This window comes from Corythoichthys intestinalis, chromosome 6 (assembly GCF_030265065.1).
Source record: "Corythoichthys intestinalis isolate RoL2023-P3 chromosome 6, ASM3026506v1, whole genome shotgun sequence".
Classification (NCBI taxonomy): domain Eukaryota; kingdom Metazoa; phylum Chordata; class Actinopteri; order Syngnathiformes; family Syngnathidae; genus Corythoichthys; species Corythoichthys intestinalis.
The window spans coordinates 24,856,964-24,879,837 of record NC_080400.1 but is presented as its reverse complement, the minus strand read 5'-3'; the positions used below and the strand labels follow the sequence as shown (position 1 = coordinate 24,879,837).

The 22,874-nt window shown below is 37.4% G+C and overlaps 1 protein-coding gene across 1 annotated transcript in view; it reads left to right on the top strand.

The window, feature by feature from the left end:
- The first annotated feature begins 1,563 nt into the window (after positions 1 to 1,563).
- znf296 (zinc finger protein 296) overlaps positions 1,564 to 22,874 on the top strand; it is a 38,121-nt gene continuing 16,810 nt past the window's right edge. Inside the window, exons 1-2 of the mRNA XM_057839232.1 lie at positions 1,564 to 6,178; positions 18,696 to 19,046. Of these exons, the coding sequence (XP_057695215.1) occupies positions 6,127 to 6,178; positions 18,696 to 19,046 (403 nt within the window). The 5' untranslated portion in view covers positions 1,564 to 6,126. The remainder of the gene's footprint in view (positions 6,179 to 18,695; positions 19,047 to 22,874) is intronic.

Genomic DNA, 22,874 nt, shown 5'->3' with positions numbered 1-22,874 from the left:
GCAGTTCCGTTTTGGTCCTTGTTTGTGTGTAATGTGAGGCTGAGCGTGCGTGCCAGTGATTAGAGCAAGAGAGAGAGTTCACTGCTACACAGGTTGGGGGGGGGCTGAATCAATAATATTATGGAATGTCGAGAGATTGTCTTTTGTATTGTAAGATCCAGTGTGGTTCCGTCAGAGGTGAGTAAATGAAACCAAATGTATTGTAGGTTTTCTTTGTTGATGAGACGTTACTACTTAGCACGGAGTGGTAAGCTAGTTAGCCATCATGCTAATCAGTGTCTTAAGGGTCCGTTTGTATTGTTTTGGAGAAGCAAATTAGCACTTGATTTATTGTTAGATAGTAAAGTTCTCATTTTTTTAAAATTAAGAAACAGTAACAGTCTCCTTTCAACACAAACTCCCAGTAAAACTAAACTTTCATACAAGAGTCTGCTTTGAAATTGGGATTTGGAATATTAATAATGAACAACTGTTTGATAAACAAAACTGTTTCATTACAGTCTGTTTCCTCTTTAGTTTTTTCTTTAAAGAAAATGTGTCATTGACATAATTTATCAGCGCTTTGCCCACATGAAAAAAAAAAAAGCAATCATCAGCAGCACTTTTTAAAAATTTGAAGTTTTGTCTTGATTTCTGTGCTGAGAAATTCTTTGTACTCAAAACCTTTATTGAAAAACTTTAACAGGTTTTATGTACTTAAAATAGTACATTTGTAGACTACAGTTAGGTCAAGAAGCTGTAATATTGTTTTTGAAGGAAATAGTCATCCATTTTCATTGTTACTTTCAACATGCCTAAAACAAATTAAATTGCGAAGCTAATAGAAAATAAGGAACATTTATCTGATTGACTGCTTAATCGATTATGAAATAATCCTTAGTTTCAGCCCTAAATTTTGCAAATATATAGAATGTGCTAGTCCTTACACAGTTAACTCACATACTTTTTGCTGAGGTTACTTTTGAGTTACTCAAACAGATCTTCCACCAAAAGAAATTGCTTTTTTTTGGGGGGAGGGGGGGCGGTGTCTTCTTTTGACCGTTTAAAATTTCTTCAATGGCGCTTTAACGCTAGATCTTTTAACCCTTTTCTACCCTTACAGGGCAGTAGGCACTTATTAACTCACTGGCTGCCATTGATGGCGCTAGACGTCCAATCCATTTAGATTGCGAAGGGCGAATGAAGGTTAATTCGCCCCTTCTAGTCAAAATGGATTGGACGTCTAATGCCGTCAATGGCACAGACACATGACGATGGATTTATATAGCCATCAATGGCATGCAATGAATCAAATAGTATGGAGGGTTTTTTGTTTTTTTTTGTGTTACTTGAACACCCCCCCCCCCCAATAATTTCTTTATATAACATCATAGTAATTTATAAATGTATAAACTAAAAAAATGAAAAACTGTAAGTATTAAATTAATATACAGTGAGGAGCAGAAGTATTTGCACCCATTGTGATTTTGCAAATTTACACACTTAGAAAATACGTAGAGGTCTGAAATAGATGTATTTCCACTTAGAGAGACATAATGGGGGGGGGGGGGGGGGGAATCCGGAACTCACATTGTATGATTTTTCAATAGTTTGTTATTTACTGGGGTTCATAAGTATTTGTATCCCTGATAAGATAATTGCTAATATTTAGTGCAGAAGCCTATGTGTGCAATTAGAGGTCAGATGCTTTCAGTAGTTCTTCACCGGGTTTTCACATATGGAAACAGGGATTTTGGCCCATTCCTCCACACAAATTTTCTCTTAAATCTGGGGCTGTCGTTGAAAAACACAAAAGTTTCTGCTCCATCCGAAGATTTTCTATTCGATTGATGTCTGGAGACTGGCTAGCCCACTCCAGAGCCTTGATATGCCTTTTTACGAAGCCACTCCTTGGTCAGCTCGGCTGTGTGCATCGGCTCATTGTCATGTTGATTGATCCAGCCACGACTCATCTTCAAGTCTCTGAGGGAAGGAGGTTGTGGCTCAAAATCTGACGATACACTTTACCATTCATCCTCTGCTTTATACAGTACAGTCGTCCTGTCCCCTTTGCTGAAAAGCAGCCCCAAAACATGGTTTCCACCCCCATACTTCACAGTAGGGATGGTGTTCTTGGGATTGTACTCATCCTTTTTCCGCCACAAAACAAGAGTAAAGGTTACACATAAAAGTTCTACTTTGGTCTCATCTGACCACATGACTTTCTCCCATGACCCTTCTGCATCATTCAGATCCCTGGCAAGCTTTAGACGGGCCTTCACATGCACTGGCTTCAACAGGGAAACCTTCTAAACCAGGGGTGCTCAATGTTTTTTGCTCCAAGATCTACTTTTAAATGAGACAACCTCCCGCGATCTACCTTAAGAGAGGAGGGTGAACTAAAAAAAGAAAAAAAAGAAAATGTACAGTTACAGTAATTATGCTTTGTGAGCAACATATGAGGTTATGTTGCTCACAAAACACAAATAACTGTGTACATTTAAAAAGATATAAATAAAAAATGGACGGTAAATTATGTTTGCTCACATAACATAGTTAACTATGTACATAATTTTTTTTTTTTTTTTTCCCTCCCATGCCGCGATCTACCCACACTAGCGTTGCGATCGATGTAATGGGCACCCCTGTTCTAAACAATGCATGATTTTAAACCATTGCACCGCAGTGTTCTACTGACAGAGTAGCCTTTGAAACTGCGCATCCAGCTGTCTTCAGGTCATTGACCAGCTCCTGCCGTTTAGTACTAGGCTGAACCCTCACTTTTCTCATCATGAGAGATGCCCTACGAGGAGAGATTTTACATGGAACCTTACTCTGAGGTAGATTATCAGTCATGTTTAGCCTTTTGAATTTTCTAACAATTGCTGCAACTGTTGATTTATTCTCACCAAGCTGCTTTCAAATTGTGCCATAGCATTTTCCACCTTTGTAGAGCTCAACAATTTCTTCTCTGGTGTCTTTTGAAAGCTTTCTGGTCTCTAAAAGTTTTACTTGCATGTTTTTTTTTTTTGTATTTCGATTTTAAGTCAAGAAAATGTTTTAATTTATTTTTATCTAATCAATGTGCATGGAATTTTTGTTTGGTCAAAAGAAAACTACCTTCGACTTGTCTTGTACTCGACTGACATTAATAAATGGACCCATTCTTGTATGAAAAAAAAAAAAAAACTTTTGGACCTTCAAGATTTGTATTTGAGGACCCCTGCTCTATGGTCTTGGCCATGGTAGCAGTTGGATTAAGACTGACAGTGGGGTGCACAGGTCACAATATTGAACTCAAATGGGTGGTTAGTGGTTACTCATGGGGTAGAGGTGGAGTTTTTTTGTTTTTTTTAAGGTAGACTGATAACTCCGTGTCATAATTGCTGATTCTCAGGGGTACACATACTTATGAACCCTGGTAAATTCTTGCAAAATCACAAGGGGTGCAAGTTAGAGACGTCCCAATCACGTCCTTTTCAAAGTATCGGAATCGTCAAAAAAATATAGAACATGCCTTTTTTTAATATATATACTGTATATATTTTAATTAAATCGTTTTCTAATTGTATTTAACGTTACAGACATAATATGTTACACTCATCCAGAGTCTTTAGTTTAGGCTTAAGGTAGGGTTATCAAATGTATCCCGTTACCGTCGTTAATTAATTTTTTAAAAAGTTTATCACGTTAAAATGTTTAACGCATGCGCTGCACGACCCACTCTCGCATTGTCGCGTTCAATCTGTAATGGCGCCATTTTACCTTCATATAGAGCTAAAAGGCAGCGTAAAATGAGTAAAGTGAATTTTGGCAGCCTTTGGAGCATTTTTTTAATTGGCTAAAGCGTTACAATCCCTCTCCCTACGATTCAAAATATCGTGGGGAGCAATGTGGGGATGAAAGATAGTAATTGATCTTAACACACTATGTTATTTCCCAACGCAGAGAAGATATATCAATTGGTACCACTACGCACAGTCATGGGTGCACTTCCCATCATGCATTTGGGCACAACAGTTAAATGGCTACAGTATCATTTACTGAAAGCTCAACAAATACACTAGATGGCAATATTTAGTAGCAATATACAAAGTCACATTTATCCTTTAAGAATTACAAGTCTTTCTATCCGTGGATCCCTCTCACAGAAAGAATGTTAATGTAAATGCCATCTTGAGGATTTATTGTCATAATAAACAAATACAGTACTTATGTACTGTACGTTGAATGTATATATTCGTCCGAGTTTTATTTTATTTTTTTTCTTAATGCATTGCCAAAATGTATATGATCGGGAAAAATTATCGGGAATGATTGAATCGGGAGAAAGAAAAAAAAAGCAATCGGATTGGGAAATATCGAGATCGGCAGATACTCAAACTAAAACTATCAGGATCGGATCGGGAGCAAAAAAACCCGATCGGAACAACCCTAGTGCAAATACTTCTTCTCCTCACTGTACAATAATAATTGTTAATATTTACTTTTTTTTAATTGACCAAAAATTTTCACTTCCTCCCATAAAGGGTGAAAAAACTTTTGAATAGCCGTCCACTGTAGAGACCAATGTCCCTGAAAGAGTTAATCGTGTCCCACTTATTTTCTCATTACCGGTACTACATTACTTTCCGATTTGCTGGTTTTGACTGAAAATGTTGCATCTAGTACTAATTTACAGTGGCGCCACCAGGGGGTGGCCACGGCCACCGCTATAAATTGGTTGGCCACCCCGCTTGCCAGTATATCGTTAGGTTGTTGTAGCATCAGTTATGCATTTCATCCCAAATTAATTAACGCATTCGCTGTGCGACGCATTGCCGCAAACAGCCTACAATGGCGTCATTTACTTCTATACAGAGATAAGAGGCAGTGTCAAGTGAGTGGAGTAGATAAAAGCATTCATTGGGGCCGTGCTTTTAATTGGCAAAAGCTTTGTCATCTCTCCTACCGCAACTATAAATATTGTGGGAAGCGACGTGGGGATGAATGACAGGAGTTGATCTTTTTCTTAACACCCTGTGGTGTACCCAACGCAGAGAATATATAGAATTTGCAGCCACCACACACAGTCATGGTTGCACCACTTCCCACCATGCACTTGGGCAGAACAAGTCGCTACAGTATCATTTACTGAAAGCTCAAAAAATACACTAGATGGCAATATTTAGTCACAATATACGTACAAACTCACATTTATCCTTTAAGAATTACAAGTCTTTCTATCCATGGATCCCTTTCACAGAAAGAATGTTGATACTGTTAATGCCATCTTGTGGATTTATTGTTATAATAACCAAATACAGTACTTATGTACAGTATGTTGAATGTATATATCCGTCTTGTCTTACCTTTCCATTCAAACAATAATTTACAGAAAAATATGTCATATTTTAGAGATGGTTTGAATTGCGATTAATTTTTAAGCTGTGATTAACTCGATTAAAAATTTTAATCGTTTGACAGCCCTAGTTAAATGTACACCTTATGCCTAATATATACATAACACAATAAAACAGAATTGTTGTGGAACTCAAAATGTTGACTGGACAGTTACGGACTATGCACGTTAAATCATTAGTAACATCAAATATTACACAATACACCAAAGTATATCAGTAGTCGTGTTCTTAAGTCTTTCTGATAGTTTTCCCCTGACCTTTTTACTGCAATATTATAATGAAAACCTGAAATTATGGCTTTGTTTTGGCCACCCTAAGATTTTAAGTGGCCCCATCTGGCCACCCCTATGAAAAATTTCTGGAGGCGCCACTGCTAATTTACCCAAGCATGATTTTCAGTTCGGCTCCGTCGTAAAGCGAGGACTTCCCTGTTCGTATGGAAACACGTGTTTGACCAGCGACGCGTCGGTTGTGTAGGTGCGGCTTCCTGCTCGGGCCACGCCCCCTCTTGCCCTCCGCACGCCGGCTGCGTGAAGGGGGAAGACGACGCGTGAACTTGAACGCAGCCTTGTCAGTCCAGTCCACGCAGGGGAGGAGACTGCTCGCGCGCGCGAGGAGGCCAGTCCGTCTTATCACACAGCGAGCACCTGGACCGAACCGGCTTCTTTAGCCACTTCTCCTTATTCTCGCTTTTGTTGTTGTTGTAGTTTTTGTGAAAGGTGGGAAGCGTGGAGGCATCGTCGCGATGTCCAGGCGCAAACTTGGCAGCAGACCGCAGCACCTGAGTGCCATTCACGGTAAGAAACCAGCACAGTGCGGGCAGGGGGAGGGAGAGAGAGGAAATGTCAAGTGGAGCTTCGGTTCTGGTGTTATTTAATTGACTTATAATCAAGTGATGCGTTTGGTGTTGTCATCTCGACACTTTTTGTTGACATCCCTCATATATCGCTTACATTTGACTAGACTTTTCCACAAAGGTATTTTTTTTTTTCACTAGAAAAGTTGTGACTTAACTCATTGCCTCACAATGACGACGATAGACGTCCAATTCATTTGAACTGAGGACTGGCAATGAATTCTCACCTTTCACTGCCATTGACGGCCCTAAACGTCCAATCCATTTTGACTGGTATGGTCATTTGTGTGATCATTTGCTGCCAGATAACGGATTGGACGTCTGGCACCGTCAATGGCAGCCAATTAATTTTTCAATACATTTTTAATAAAAATATTATTCAAAACACCTCAACGTGACACAATTAGCGCGCGTGTTATGTGGCCACAGTCTCTCACCTCCCTCAAGTGTGTGTTTGTGTGTGGCCGCGCCTTGCAAGTCTGCACAAACAGCCACAGCTCTGAAACAGGAAAAGTGACATTTTTGAGTAACAACTGGCGAGATGAAGCTTCGCACTGTACTGTCTGTACCTGTCCTGCGTTCTATTCTATTCTACCACAGTCCATGCTTGGCACTGGTCCAGGCGCTAAGGTGTGCCCGTGACCGGTGTTGAGCAACCGGACCCAGTCAGGGGCCTCTTTGGTTTTTGACAAATGCGGCCCTTAGAATACTAACTGAATAGAAATGTGTCTAGTTATTACTCAGAACTGTAATTGGTATTCATTTTTGTCGATTTGATCTCATTGGTTGCCATTGACGGCGATAGATGTCCAATCTGAGGCTGGTCGCTGAAAAATGATGCACTAATCGTTTAAAAAAAATTTTTTTTTTTTTTTTTTTTTTTTTTTTAAGCTTACGTTGCCTTGCATCTGTGTGTTATTAATCGTCTTCACGGAATATTGATTTAATTGCCTAATGTTTGGATTTAGACCATTGTACTTAAATCTAGTGGCAGACATAAAACTGCCACTGAAAACTATAGTGGGCCAACTCTGTTTTGAAACTTGATAAAGTAGACTGGGATAACACTTTTTTTGGGGGGTGTCAGTTTTAAACAATCCATTTCACAAATGATTAGAGCAGTGATTTTTAATTGGGGTTCGGTGAGTAAGCCTCAGGGGTTCGGTGAAGGTTAAAAAACACAGAGCCCTATTTTGTACGCTGACTAAATCTAGGCAAAGTGGCGTTTCAGACCCGGTTTTGGACTAGTTTGCCCTCAATTAAGAGGATTTATTCCATTTCTTTCAACTGCTAGCCCTCTATTTAATGCAGTGGTTCTTAACCTGGGTTTGATCGAACCCCAGGGGTTCGGTGAGTAAGTCCAAGGGGTTTGGCAAAGGTTAAGAATACAGAGAACCCCATTTTCATACTCTGACTAAAGGCAAAGTGTCATTTTAGACTAGGTTTTGGACTGGTTTGCCCCAAATTTACAGGCTTTATTCAATTTCTTTCGACTGCTAGCCCTCTAGCTAATGGAAGGAGAAACTGGTTTGCTCAGTGGCAGGTTGACACTTGGTATGGTAAAAGTGTAACGTAAACTGCTCAGATAATTAAAATTTAAAAAACTAATTTTACACCATGAAAATAGTATGTGATGTCAAGATCTGACAATAAAAAGAGAATGAATACATGAAAACAAATAAGGAAGTGTGTAATGAACTGAGTTTCACTTACATTGAAACTCAGTTCATTACACGCTGAAAAATTACACACGTGGTAAGGGATTTTACACACGTGAAAAATCAACAACAAAAGACAAAATTGTTTTTAGTAAATTTAAAAATATTCAAACGGGAATTTAGTTATTAGATAATACCTTGCTAGCTAAGCTACATCAGTTTTAAATTTGCAAAAAAAAAAGAAATTCTGAAGGATTCAGTGACTATACATGCGAACCTCATGGGGTTCGATACCTTTAGCAAGGTTAAGAACCACTGATCTAAAGGGAGGAGGGATCAGTATGTTCAGCGGAAGGTTGACTGGCACTTGGTATGAAGAAGTATAACAGATCTACAGACAAAAAAAACATTTGCGTCATCTTACGCCATGAAAATAGTATGTGATGCAACAATAATATCAGAATGTAAACATGAAGACAACAAAAACGGTGTGAAATTGAATGAGTCATTTTCCAATGTGAAAATCAACAGCAAAACGCAAAAGTATTTGTAGTAAATTTGAAATCTGGAAGAATTTTTAACAGGAATTCACTTAGCTTTCTAGGTTTTGAATTGGTAAAAAAAATGGCTTTATTATGAAATTCCGAATAGTTCGGTGGATGCACCTGTGAAACTCGTGGGGTTCGCTACCTTTAGCAAGGTTAAGAACCACTGGATTAGAGAAAAAACAGATTATCTCCAATATATCCATCCATCCATTTTCTCCTGCTTGCTGTTTTAAATTCAGCAATTAAATTCAATTTTGACATGTTATTGCACTTTGTTAGGGGAAAAACGGCGCTCGTATTAGCATGTTACTAAATTTGCTATTAATTTTTGATTAATCATTTTTCTTCAATATTTTCAAATGTAATATGGAATGAAAATGTTATGTTTTTGATATTTTGCATTAAACATTTCATGAATTATTCATCAATTGGACAGCTGTTTGGACTTGGCCTATTATTACACCACTTAGTGGCTGCAGTCATATAACTTAAGTTTACACTTTTGTAGGAGAACACAAAAAAAAAATAATCCGTAACAAAAACTAGAGTGAACCAACTCCATTTGCATCAGAAAATTGCGAAAGTAGGCTAACTCAATTTGACAGATGTTTGGACTTTGCCCACTATTATTACAGCACTCAGTGGCAGCAGTCGTATACTGTCAATTAAGCTCACGCTTGTGCAGGAGACCAAAAAAATTCATCTGTTCATGAACAAACTCCATTTTGTATCAGAAAAATTGCAAAAGTGGGCTAACTCGTGTTTTTATTTGATTAAAACAAGCAGTAATTACAAAAATATGTATCCTTGAATATTGTTTTAAATTTAGGCATAATTTCAAATTAGACATAGTCTGTTATTGCACTCAACCCGTTTTTTTTTTTTTTTTTTTTTTTTTTTTTTTTTTTAAGGATTATGTGTGATTTTTGTTTTTGGCAACCATTTAAATTTTCGTCTTAGTCTTTAGGGCGATAATACTTATTAGTCTGTCATATTTTAGTCATTTCAAAATGTGTTAGTCTTCTTCCAATTTTAGTCGACGTTTGCGCAATATTTTCATCTGTAAAATTTGAACATTTCATTCCAAAAATAATTAAATTAAAAAAAAGTTTCCAACCCTTTCGAATGAACATTGACATACGAGCTACATATTGTAGCATCTACTGATCTATCACGTGATAATACACACTCAGCGGGAAAACAGTATCTTATTTTCTATTAGTTATACCCACCTAGACGCCACTAACTGTATGTTAAAAAGAAAAAAGGGAAAAAAAAGTTCTCCGAGAGTTTAAAAAGACGCTCGCTGTTAGCAATAGCCCAATGCTAACGTGAATGCTATGCTAATGCTACGAGTTACATTTAATGTGTGATGATCACTCAGCACAGACCTTGAAAAGGTTAAAGCAATGTTGCATATTCTCTTGCCAAGAAGACAAATCTTGCCGTGTGTGTCTTAAAACGGGCAGTGGGAAGACTTGAGAGGACACTACTGGGTAAGTTGGGGGGGGGGGGGGGCGCAGCACGTCACATGAGTGACACAACCAGACACTGCTACGAAATAGACAAACTACACATAAAATATCAGTCATTGTGAACATGTGACGCAACTATGGCACATTTTCGACTTGTTTTAGTCTCGTCAGACGAAAACTGGCATTCGTGTAGTTATGCTTTAATCTCCCAAGAAACGTTTTTAGCACATTATCATATCGTCATCGTCCTGAAAAAGTTGTTTGTCAGCAAAATATTTTCGTCGTAGTTATGGTTGACGAAAACAACTCTGTTGGAAGTGTTAGTGTATTTAATATTGATTTGTATTTATTACTGCTTTTGAATTTAATGTAATTAATATATTTTGACAGTTTGTTTCATGAACTATTCATACTATTGACAGATGTATGGATTTAGCCCACTATTACACAATGCAACACTTGGCGGCAGTAGCCATATCATTTTAGTTCACATGCTTGCAAAATAACAAATTTAGTTAGTAAAAAAACTAAAAACAAATCCACATTGTATTGGAGTGCGTGCTAGTGTAGGCTAACTCCTTTTGCTATATCTATTTAACTGCAGTAATAAAGACAACAAAAGCCATCGTGTCTATTTTAGTGCCAAAACTGTAAATAATTGACCCCAAAAAAATCATCAAATCGTTGGCTTTTCAAGTACAACCCGCTACATTCATATTATTATCGTTAATTAAATATTTGACAGATGTTTGGAGTATTACTTCACGTTAATTCAATGCTTTCTTAGCCCGAGTGACACATTTTGACCACAGCTGTCCCATTGCTATCTTTCACATCTCCTTTTAACCCTTAAAAAAATAGTTTTTGTCCGATAGCTTTACTTCCTGCCACTCTTTTGGCCTGGTTTCAAAGTTCTCTCGTCTAGCTCTAACCACATGTGTCAGGTATGAGGTCACATGTCACATTTGTGAGCTTCAAACACGCATACACACACGTAGGAAGGCGGGCAGGCCGGGCCGCTCTTATCTTACACCTTCGGTCATTTTTTTTTTTTCGCCTCCTCCTTTTTATTGCATTCCGCTTCCTGTTGAGAAACGCACTGCGGTATAAGTCTTGGGGCGTGAGTACGGCGCATTAAAAAAAGGGTCCACATACACCCTTTTTTAAAAAGTGATACACTCCATTAAGGAAAAAAATGTTTGTTTTTTCACGTGTAAAGGTAAAAATAAAAAATGAACTGAAATTTGTAGTCATTCAACTCATCGGCTACCATTGACGGTGATGGACATCTAATCCATTTTGACTGGGAGGGCTGGCAGCGATCATTCGCTGCCAGCCCTCCCAGTCAAAAGGAATTAGACATCTAACGCGGTCAATGACACTGAAAGATGAGCATTCACAGCCAATCCTCCCAGTTTTAATTAACTGGACGTCTGTGATTGTCAATAAGGCAATAAGGTATGTTGCAACTCCCCCCCCAATGAGCTGTGTATATTAACCCTTTCCTGCAAAAATTATGTTTTTTTTTTTTCATTGTAAATGTTTTTATTACTTTGGACAGGAGACTCAAACTTGAGGGCCAGGGGCCAATTTTGGTCTATGGGACAATGCTCTCATGTATTTTGCAATGGCCAATTAAAAAAAAAAAAAAAAAATTATTTATGGCGGAAAACACAGACAAGACTGATAAAGCAGTTTCTGCTCTTGCACTCCTCTTTAAAATACATTTTAGTATTAAGTATTTTAAGCCAAAAGAACTGTTGTGTTTGACAGAACGATGTCTATATGCTGCTGTAGCAGATTCATGGCGCATTAAGCCCACAAACTATTTTTAATTTGTTCCTTTTACCCTGGACGTTACAGACATCGTGCAACCGCTTTTCTTTCAACCCATCCATAAAAGAAGTAATTACATTTAATAATCAAAATGTGTGTCATTTTTCGCTTAGAATGATTAATTGATGTCTAATATTTCGTTTGGGAAAAAAAAAAAAAACGACTATAAAGAATTTATTCACTCGCATATTTTAAACTTTTGAACAAATTACGTCACAATGGGAAAAAAATGGCGTCTGTAAAAAATTCAGATATCTACCTCATAACAATCGATTAATTGTATTTTTTTGTTAATGTTGCATTTTCTCCGATATGTTGGGTGAAAAATAATCGATCCAAAAAAAGAAAAATTGGGGGAAAAAAAGTTTAAAAGGGTAAATAAATGAAAGAGAACATCTCGACCACTCCTTGATGTCTGCGATTTCTGCATTGCGACCCTTGTTATATTACCATGTTTCACCCATAAAATCCCCCCCAAAATCCAGCTGTGGCCATTCACATCTGTGTCTTGACACTCGATGATACATGCTACATTGAGTTTTGGGATCGAAACAAGGTAAGTACACAATAATATCTCATTAAAATCATGGCGTCTTTAATTCTGCTCTCGCGTGCTCTCACCTACAGTTAGGGTTTTGCTGTTTAAAAATTTTTTTTTAATTAATTTTTTTTAATGCCTTCCTGTTAAAAATGTTTCTTCCCCCCAGAAAATTGAGATTTTAAGCTTTCCAATGACATACCACACATGCATATAGGACAATTTTGAAATCTGGCCAAACTGGGGTCTCAGAGCGGAACTTGTCACCTGAGTGTTTTCCACCACACACACACACACACACACACATATATATATATTTATATATATATATATATATATATATATATATATATATATATATATATATATATATATATATATATATATATATAGTAAAATTCAAAATAAAATAAAGTTTTTTGAAGAATCCATTTTGAAAAAAATATTTATTTAGTAATAAATTAAAAATTTTAATTAAAAAAAATAAATAAAGACATGAGTAATAAAAATTACAAATAATTCTAAATAAAATGAATTCAAATAAAACTTAAAAAAAAAAAAAAAAAAAATGGAACCAATTATAATACTGTAAATTGAAAATACATAAATTCTAATAAATATGGCCCATGCTGTGGGAATTGTATACCGTAATTTCTGGAATATAAAGCGCGCCTATGATGTGCACCGGCCAAATTTCACAATATTTTATAAATAAACCCACAGTAATTTTCGGACTATAAGCCGCTACTTTTTTCCTTCATTTTGAATCCTGCAGCTTATAGTCCAGTGCGGCTTATTGTTGATTTATTTGGACCGTCATAATTATGACACTATCATGGGCATTACTGAATGCTTATGACAGATGTCATTAAGTGTCATCCGGCAAATTATGTCACTAACTCCATTTATGTGCAGGTTGGATTTTTAACATCCATTCAAAAGTGAGGTAATTTGCCGGATCACACTAATTATGATTGTCTTATGACAGTCTTTTGGCACCACTGTCAAATAAACGTGTAACCAAATACCATAACTAGCAATTAATGAAACTGGAACAGTTACTGAAGAAATAAGCACAGAACAAGAATTTCGATTGTTATTTACATCTGTAGCGCTGCAATACATACTAGGAGGCATGTTATACAACAAGAGTTTTGACAGCAGGTGGCAGCAGAGGTTGACTGTCTCCCCCAAGGAAGTAGTGATGGACAAATGAAGCTTCTTGAAGCAATGAAACTTTGCAGCCAATTGGTTCAAAGCTTCATGGTGGTTCTTGTGACAGTCGTATGATGCCGCTGTCAAAGAAAGTGTTACCGGTTAATATCTTTTACGCTATAGCTAAATAAATATATATTTAGCTTATAGTCCAGTGCAGCTTATCTATGAACAAATGTTGTTTTTGTGTCAAATTTGGTGGGTGGCGGCTCATAGTCAGGTGCGCCTTATAGTGCGAAAATTATGGAATATGCTGTACCTGACTATAAGTCGCAGGTGTCCATACCTTAACATTGGATATTTAAATGTTAGAAATATTTCGTTGATCAAAAATACATTAACTAGATAAACATGCATCATCACCAACACGTGTTGTCAGAATGCTTATAAACAAACCAACTTTAAAAAACAGGTCACTCCATTTGCGAAGATATTTACTATATTTAAAGATTTTATTTACCTTGCCTTCTAAACTTGAAGTGGATGAATTCCTCTTAAAAACGGTGAACAGCTAGCGCTAACCCTTATACAGCAGCTTTGTTGTAGCATACTGTGGCAATAAAGTCCACCAAGTGCCAGTTGAAAACGGCCAATCAATGCTAGCATCGCGTTCTCGTCGTAGCAAATAGTGGATGCCCATCCATTTAAATTGTTCTTTTGTAGCAGCACATAGTATCAGATGGAGCCATATTCATTTAGAAAATCCTGAGTTTTTGAGTGAGTCTGATGCACGCTTTATCGATGCTAGTCTAGCAGTTGAGACCTATGTCATGGCAAAATTTGGAAAGCTATTCTTTTAAAAAATGTCTAATTATCCAATTTCATTATTTTTAGCAATAAAAAATGAAGCCCGTTTGTCAAAAAAAAAAAAAAACAGCCGCAGGTTAAAAAACGACGAGAAAAAAAGTAGCGGCTTATAGTCTGAAAAATCCGATATTTACTGTATTTATATATTGTTTTGTTTTATAAATCTTCTGCGATCTCAAGTAGCTAAACTCTTTGGCTGCCATTGATGACAATAGACGTTCAATCCATTTTAACTGCGAGGGGCTCGAAGCAATAGAATGATCCAGTTGAAATGGGTTGAGCTTCTATTGCCGTCAATAGACGTTTTCAATATCAATTTCCCTCTTGGACTAACTACCACAACATATACTACGTGACCTGGGCTGGCATTAAATGAGTTAAGCTAATGATAAAACCTCAACGGAAGTGTTGTGGAAAAAACAATCCGAAAGTCACAAATCATACATGCTAAAAAAAAGAGCCTATTTTTCAAAACGGTTCCCCCACCTCTACACTACTAGAGGATGTCATACGTTGTTTGAGGTGAATGAGGTGATGAGAGCCCCCCCCCTTCTGTGTCTCTGTGGGTCTTGTGAGCAAACCGTTCACTTCTGGGTCGCTTGAAGGAAGTGGTCAGTGGCCTGTGAGCAGTTTGGCCTCATTGTGACGCTTCTTTTGACTGACACAAGGGCTTGAAATCAGCCACAACGCTGCGTGCCTGTCTAGCTTAACATACTTGACACCTCCTATTGGATTTTCTTTTCCCATAGAGTCGTTTACTTGTAACTTGCCAGTCGCTATGCCTAGTTTTGTTGGACAATGCAATGTGTTTATTGTTGAGGCATTACTAACTTTTTGGTTGACTGTGATAGACGTCTATCACCGGCAACCAACAAATTAAAATGCTTTTTCTTTACAAAACCTATTTTGAACTTGGAAAAAGGCATCTAGTGTCAATATTCGAGTGCTGCTAGAGAGCGGTTTTCAGTATTTTGGTCATAAAAGCTCATCATATGAGAAACGACACTAATCTTGCAGGTCAGTCCAAGCTAAAGCCACAATACTAAAAAAAATATACTAAGAAAATTGATATATTATTGAGAAAACTCAGTATTTTCTAAATGAAGTCTTTGCTGTGGATGAAATCATTACATTTAATTGAATTTTTGCTTTGCACTTTAGCACTGACATGACTTTATGCTGCTGTGGAATCTTTTTTATACTTATGTCTAATACTGTGTCAGTGTTTACACTAGGTACTTAAGGGTATTTATTATATGGGTTTTGCACTTTACCAACTTAGTTGTATGCATGCTCCAAACAAAGTTTCGTTGTGCTTTTTGCAACAATGACAATAAATATTCTGAATCTGAATTACTTCCAGAAAAAGAAATGGTTGAAAGTAGAGGATGTCCCGATCGATCGGGTCTGATCACGTCATTTTCAAAGAATCTGAATCGGCAAAAAAATATCGGACATGCCTTTTTTAAAATAATATATATATATATATATATATACATATTATTTAAATCGTTTTCTAATTGTATTTAACGTTACAGACATAATATGTTACACTCATCCAGAGTCTTTAGTTTAGGCTTAAGATAGGGTTATCAAATTTATCCCGATAACGGTGGTAATTATTATTATTTTTTTTTTATGTATCACGTTAAATTATTTAATGCATGTGCTGCATGACCCACTCACGCATTGTCGCGCACAATCTGTAATGGCGCCATTTTACCTATATAGAGAGCTAAAAGGCAGCATAAAATGATTAGAGTGAATTTTGGCAGCCTTAGGACCCTTTTTTTAATTGGCTAAAGCCTTACAATCCCTCTCCCTACGATTAGAAATATCATGGGAAGCAATGTGGGGAAGCAAGGTAGCAATTGATCTTTTTCTTAACACCTTATGTTATTTCCCAATGCAGAGAAGATATAGCAATTGGTAGTACTACGCACAGTCATGGTTGCTAAAGGCGTGTTACATCCACCCATCATGCATTTGGGCATGGCCACAGTATCATTTACTGAAAGCTCAACAAATACATTAGATGGCAATATTTAGTCACAATATACAAAGTCACAAGTCTTTCTATCCGTGGATCCCTCTCACAGAAAGAATGTTAATAATGTAAATGCCATCTTGAGGATTTATTGTCATAATAAACAAATACAGTACTTATGTACTGTATGTTGAATGTATATATTAGTCCGAGTTTTATTCATTTTTTTCTTAATGCATTGCCAAAATGTATACGATCGGGAAAAATTATCGGGAATGATTGGAATTGAATCGGGAGCAAAAATAAGCAATCGGATCGGGAATTATCGGGATCCGCAGATACTCAAACTAAAACGATTGGGATCGGATCGGGAGCAAAAAAACATGATCGGAACAACCCTAGTTGAAAGGGTTAACAAAATCAGAATTGTTAAATTGATTTTCATTTTTTTAATCCAGTCATAGAAACTATTTTAATGGTACTTCAATAAAATAATTAAGGGATTCATTTATTTATTTATTGAATTATATATATTCTTTAAAAGTTCTTGTTTTGTATGCATCAACCTCGAACAATTATTGTATTTGATAATAGTTAATTTATGGGAAATATAATGCAAATTTCAAATTACTGCTTTATTTATCTTATTAAATGATTTAATATTTACAAACATTTCTTTAATCATTCAAATAATTATTTTAATATTATAATACAGTATGTGAAAATATTTTAACCACATAAAAAGGTTATTTCATATGCTATTACTGTTTTATTTAGTTGGATATATTTACTGATTTGTAGATAAAATAATATTGATATGAATAGTAAAAAGATATTAATCATTATTTTTTGTTTATTTAAATTATACATGTAATTCCTGAGTAAATGTGTAATTATACTACTTGAATGTTTTGGCTTTCATGTGGAATCCTTTCAGCTCCAAAACAGTAGTATATACATTAGGGGTGTAACGGTACACAAAAATCTCGGTTCGGTACGTACCTCGGTTTTGAGGTCACGGTTCGGTTCATTTTCGGTACAGTAAGAAAACAAAATGCAAAATAAAAATGTGCTAGTTGTTTATTACACACCTTTGTGCTTTCAACAATAGGAACATTAGCCTATACAAAGCTAGAATTCTGCTCAAAAAGTAGTCGGTATTTAGAGATAATCTAACAACAATTTGCCTTTCAGACCCCGCGTATTGATCAGCTTTCTTTCTGAAAGAAAGAAGAAAAAAAGAAGTCCTGTGCTAAAGAGAAAAGCAATCCCAATGACAAAGATTTTAACATGTATTTTACAAATGAAATGCCTCAATGAATCATTTTTTTTCTTATGAACGGTTTTCAAAAGCTTTATTGGTGGATTTTCTCAAGTTAACGCGCCACACAGATATTAATAAATTTAATTGTGTAAGCAGGATCTGTGTATTATTCTTATTATCTAATTACAGGTGTTTTAGCTCATTTCAATTTATTTTATTTAAATGGGCTATTATTTATTTTATTATTCGTTTAAATTTTACAAATGTGATGTAGTATTCAATCATATTGTATATTTTATGTTGTAAAACTTTAGTTCCTATGTGAATATTAGTTCCTACTTGTTTTGTTCTGGTAGGAGGGTTTTGTACTGAACATGGGGCCGTGTTGGTTATTATTATAGCATTGAAGACCGCAGTAAATCAACAAAGACAAGTCAACTATGCCCCGATCTACCACTCAAGAGATCTGATGGACTCAAAAAGTGGGTTACGATTGCATATTAGTTTGAAAATCGACCGGATCCACCGTATTTTTACACAAGTGACTTCCGGTCTGCCCGATGCTAGCTACCGGTAGTAGTATTGACGTATCTTTTCACGTGCGTCGTGTTGAGCCACTTCTGGGACGCATCTAACATGCGGCTGCACTGCGACTGGTGTACATTGGCTGATTGACTTTAACGCCCGCGTTTCACTGCATTCTCGCGGCGTCCACGTTGTCGCGCCGTTGACGTTTCTGGGTTATACTGTCCTACCGTGTTGGTCCTCATTGTAGTAGAGAAGATGGATTTAATATAATCTTATAATCTACTCAAAGAAACTATAACCCGATCGACTCACAGCCTCGAAAAGTAAGGGTTACATTACGTCAGAAACTCGTTCGTTACGCCTCTGTTCCGAAACGAGCACCACGTACCGAAACGGTTCAATACAAATCCATGTACCGTTACACCCTTAATATACATGTATACAGTATATACTGTATAAACACATACGAATACAAATATGAAATGGACTAAATTTGGACATTGGCTTCTGGCCACCAGCAGCAGCGTATTCAAATAAAGACAGCATCTGCATTTCTTATTTGTACTGTATATCTTGTAAAACCGCATTTCTATGTTTCTTAGAATCTCCTGACACAGCGGACGGAAGCGTCCCCCCGCCGCAGGACCGCCGCTTAGCCCCGCACATCCTGACACCCGATGGGGGCGGTGACCTCTTGACCTGCGGCCAGTGCAGCCTGGCCTTCCCCCTGGCGCACATCCTGGCCTTCATCCAACATAAACAGGGCGGATGTCTCCGACGAAACCAAGTTGCCCGCGCCGCCCCCCCCTCGCCTGCCCACCGGGCCTTGCAGCATCATCGCGCCACTGCCTCAGCCGTGCCAGGCTTCATAGAGCTGAGAAGGGAGGAGGCGGCGGCCACGGAGCGAGGCTGGGGGGCGGAGCTCGATGTGAAGGTGGAGCCTGGCAAAGCAGGTGAGTCCTAGCAAGAAAAGAAGGCAGCTTGCTAATTAGCCAGGCTGTTTTTTCTGGTCTATTTTTTCCCCCCTAACCGCCCCCACTGCTGGGTCCAGCTCATTAAGTAGCCGTTGCCATTAGCAAGCTTCGGCGAGTTAGTGATGCAAAGGCTAATTGTGCAGAAAGCAACGGCGTCAGGAGGCTTTCCGAGGGTCCCCCAGGGGGCACTTCGCTACCGCGTTAGGCACCTGAGCTCCGTGTCCGCCCCCGCTAGTCACCAATCCCCTGCATACTTGTCTCTGAGGTGACCAGGTAAACATGCTCTGACTCCTGGGAACACATGCTGTCATGTTAGCACCAAAGAGCTCAAGACGGGATGTGTACTATAAGGGTCATTCTTAGGATTGGAGGACATTTAACAGCCCAGATCTAGATTTTTAAAAAATACTTAAACATGCGGTTTCTTAGTAAATTTACTTGTCCTGAGACCAAAAAAAAAAAAAAAAAAAAAACAACAACCAAAAACTAAGAGATTTTTTTTTTTAAATGCCAAAATACATAAGTCCATAGGAAAAGTACACTAATACCATATTGTTACCAAATTTATGTCCGAGCTTCTATGATTGTCACTCTACTTCTGCTGTACTACCCCTGCTATGTATGATCACAATAAAACTATTTTTAAAAATCTATTTACATAAATAAGTTTTGATCAGTTAAAAAGGTAGCCTCTACTCCTAAAAAAGCTTCCATTCGTACGTATTCAAAACCCTATTATGCCGAATATTGTAAATTTAACATTGATCTGAAATCTGCCAATCGAGCCTTTAGTAGTTTATGTCCTATTATTAATGATCATATAGCAGAGGACTCAAGTTATAAAAGCTAGTACAATAAATAGCTAAGAAGAAGCTAACAGTACGGATGTGCAACTTTTGCTGTAATTATGCCAAAACTTGTAAATATCAACTCATGTAATAAAATCTTACCGTTGATCTGTAATATGAGCTAATCAAGCCTTTGATCGTTTATTTATTTTTTTTTTGGATGAATATGCAACAAAATTCAAAGAAGTGAAGGCTTATTTTTCAAAAGACAAAATGTTCTCTTAAGTTGTTGACTGCCATTGACGGGGATAGATGTCCAATCCATTTCGACTGGGAGGGGCGAACGAACGAAATCGAAATGAATTGGACGTCCATCCCCGTCAAACACACTGAAACATGGTCAGCACATGTAGTTTTTTGAGGGACATTTTCACTTATGTTGTTTTTCCGGTCTGATTGGAACGATGACCGATATGAATCTCAAACAGGTTGGGTAATTGGCTTCCTAGCTATGGGAAATTACTCGAAGAGGTTGCTCTGTTACTGTAATTAGAAGGTCTGTTCATGGAAACAGCAAACTGGTCCAGTGACTTGAAGAATCAAGCGGCCGCAGCATCGTGCATGTCGAAAGTTGTGTCTTGTACGCACATGTTAGAAGTTCCTTCCTTTGTGCAACATTAAGGGAGGGGGCCAGGGGCAAATGGTGTGCGCACTATTTCCGTCCATCTACATTTCTTGTTTTTTTGGGGGGGGAGGTACCCTTGTAAACCAGAACAGAGTCTAAACGGTACATACTGTAAATAATACATAAAGTTCTAGGCACAAGCCGAAACACTGCAAGGACCGCATAGAATTATGTCTGTCTCTGTTATTAGAATGCATTCTGAAAACAAAAGGAAATGACTATGTCTGGAGTATTCAGATCTTTTTTTTTGTTTGTATTTTACTTTCACTTGCAATCAAAAAAATTAAATGCAAGTGCAGCACAGTACAGTTGCAGTGACCTCGACTCACTTCACAACAAGCCGTTTAAATTGAAAGCATTGGATCAGCAACTGTTATTTTCAGATGATGGATCAACACATTGACAGACAATAATGAAAGGCATTAGCTTTATCCTCTGCGAAGAATGATTAATTTCTCCATTGGGACAGAAATAATGGCAGTCGCATTCAATACAGTAAAATGATTTGAGATGCAAGAGTTTTGAGTGACGTGGTCACAATTGACCTCATAGCTCAACGCACCATTGTATTGTCAAACAATACTGTGAAATATGTACAAAATATACAGGCAGTCCCTGGTTTACGAACGAGTTCCGTTTCTATAATAGCGACCCGAATTTCCGTGCAAGTCGGAATGAACCCTTTAAGTACCCTTAATCTCCAAATAACTACCCAAAAACATTTATTATGTCATATCACTAAAATAAAGTAAAAAAAGATTGATATCTTCCTTCCATTTACATTGATCACACCATTGTTCTTCTTACAACACATTTATTTGTCACCGTCAAACTACGAACACACATTTAATCATGACAGAGCGTACATTAATGCTATAAAGTAACGCAATTGAGACATATTTGCTTACAAAAAATTACTTCAATAGCTGCACAATAATACCGAGGGAAATATGGTCCAAATCTTAGGCAATTCAACAAGGAAAATGGCAGCTATTAGTGGCATCGGTCCAGCGGTGAAAACGAATGCTGCTCAATAAGCTAGCAGGCTAGTAGCGAGCTAACCGAGGGCACTGCCGAGCCTACGCTGTTCACCCTTTCTCTGCCTTCATGTAATGTTAACTGGCGTTCACCCCCGCTTCCCATCGTGAAAGCAATGGCCGGAACTAAAAATAGCGCTGGCGTTACATCAAACAAGTCCAAGTTCAACAAAGGTAAGTGGATCGCACATAGAGCATAATAAAATACAAGATATGCATAGCAATTAGAGATAAACCATTTAGATTTAATAAATAACGAAATTATATGACAAGTAATGTACTGCATCAATCCTGAGAGGTGGCAGACAAGACACTGTTATGCGACTTAAAAAAAAAAAAAAAATGAAAAAAAAGGAGACAAAACAGTGGACGAGACTCTGGGATCGTAAAGCCGAAATCACGTAAGTTGGGTACGTCTTAACCAGGGGACTATCTGTATATTTTAAAATATTTTCTTGCTTTTACTTGCGACCCAAAAAAATGAAATGCAATCCACTTCACAACTAGCCTCACATCAGCAACAGCTATTTTTGGATGGTTGATCAACATGTGGACAAATAACATATTAACAATGGCAGGCATATTCTTTATCCTCTGCGAAGAATGATTAATATCACTGTGGCTTGCTAGGTTTTACTGTGACGAATTAATAGCATTTCCATCATTTAAATGCATGATTTGAGACTGAGTTTTGAGTTACGTATTTTCTAGGGTTGTTCCGATCATGTTTTTTTGCTCCCGATCCGATCGTTTTAGTTTGACTATCTGCCGATCCCGATATTTCCCGATCAGATTGCTTTTTTTTTTTTTTTTGCTCCCGATTCAATTCCAATCATTCCCGATAATTTTTCCCGATCATATACATTTTGGCAATGCATTAAGAAAAAAATGAATAAAACTCGGACGAATATATCCATTCAATGTACAGTACATAAGTACTGTATTTGTTTATTATGACAATAAATCCTCAAGATGGCATTTACATTATTAACATTCTTTCTGTGAGAGGGATCCACGGACAGAAAGACTTGTAATTCTTAAAGGATAATGTGACTTTGTATATTGTGACTAAATATTGCCATCTAGTGGATTTTTATGAGCTTTCAGTAAATGATACTGCAGCCATTTAACTTCTGCCCAAATGCATGATGGGAACTGCAACCATGACTGTGTGTAATGGTACCAAATGATATATCTTCTCAGCGTTGGGAAAAAGATCAACTACTACCTTTCTTCCCCCCATTGCTTCCCACGATATTTCTAATCGTTAAGAGAGGGATTGCAAGGCTTTACCCAA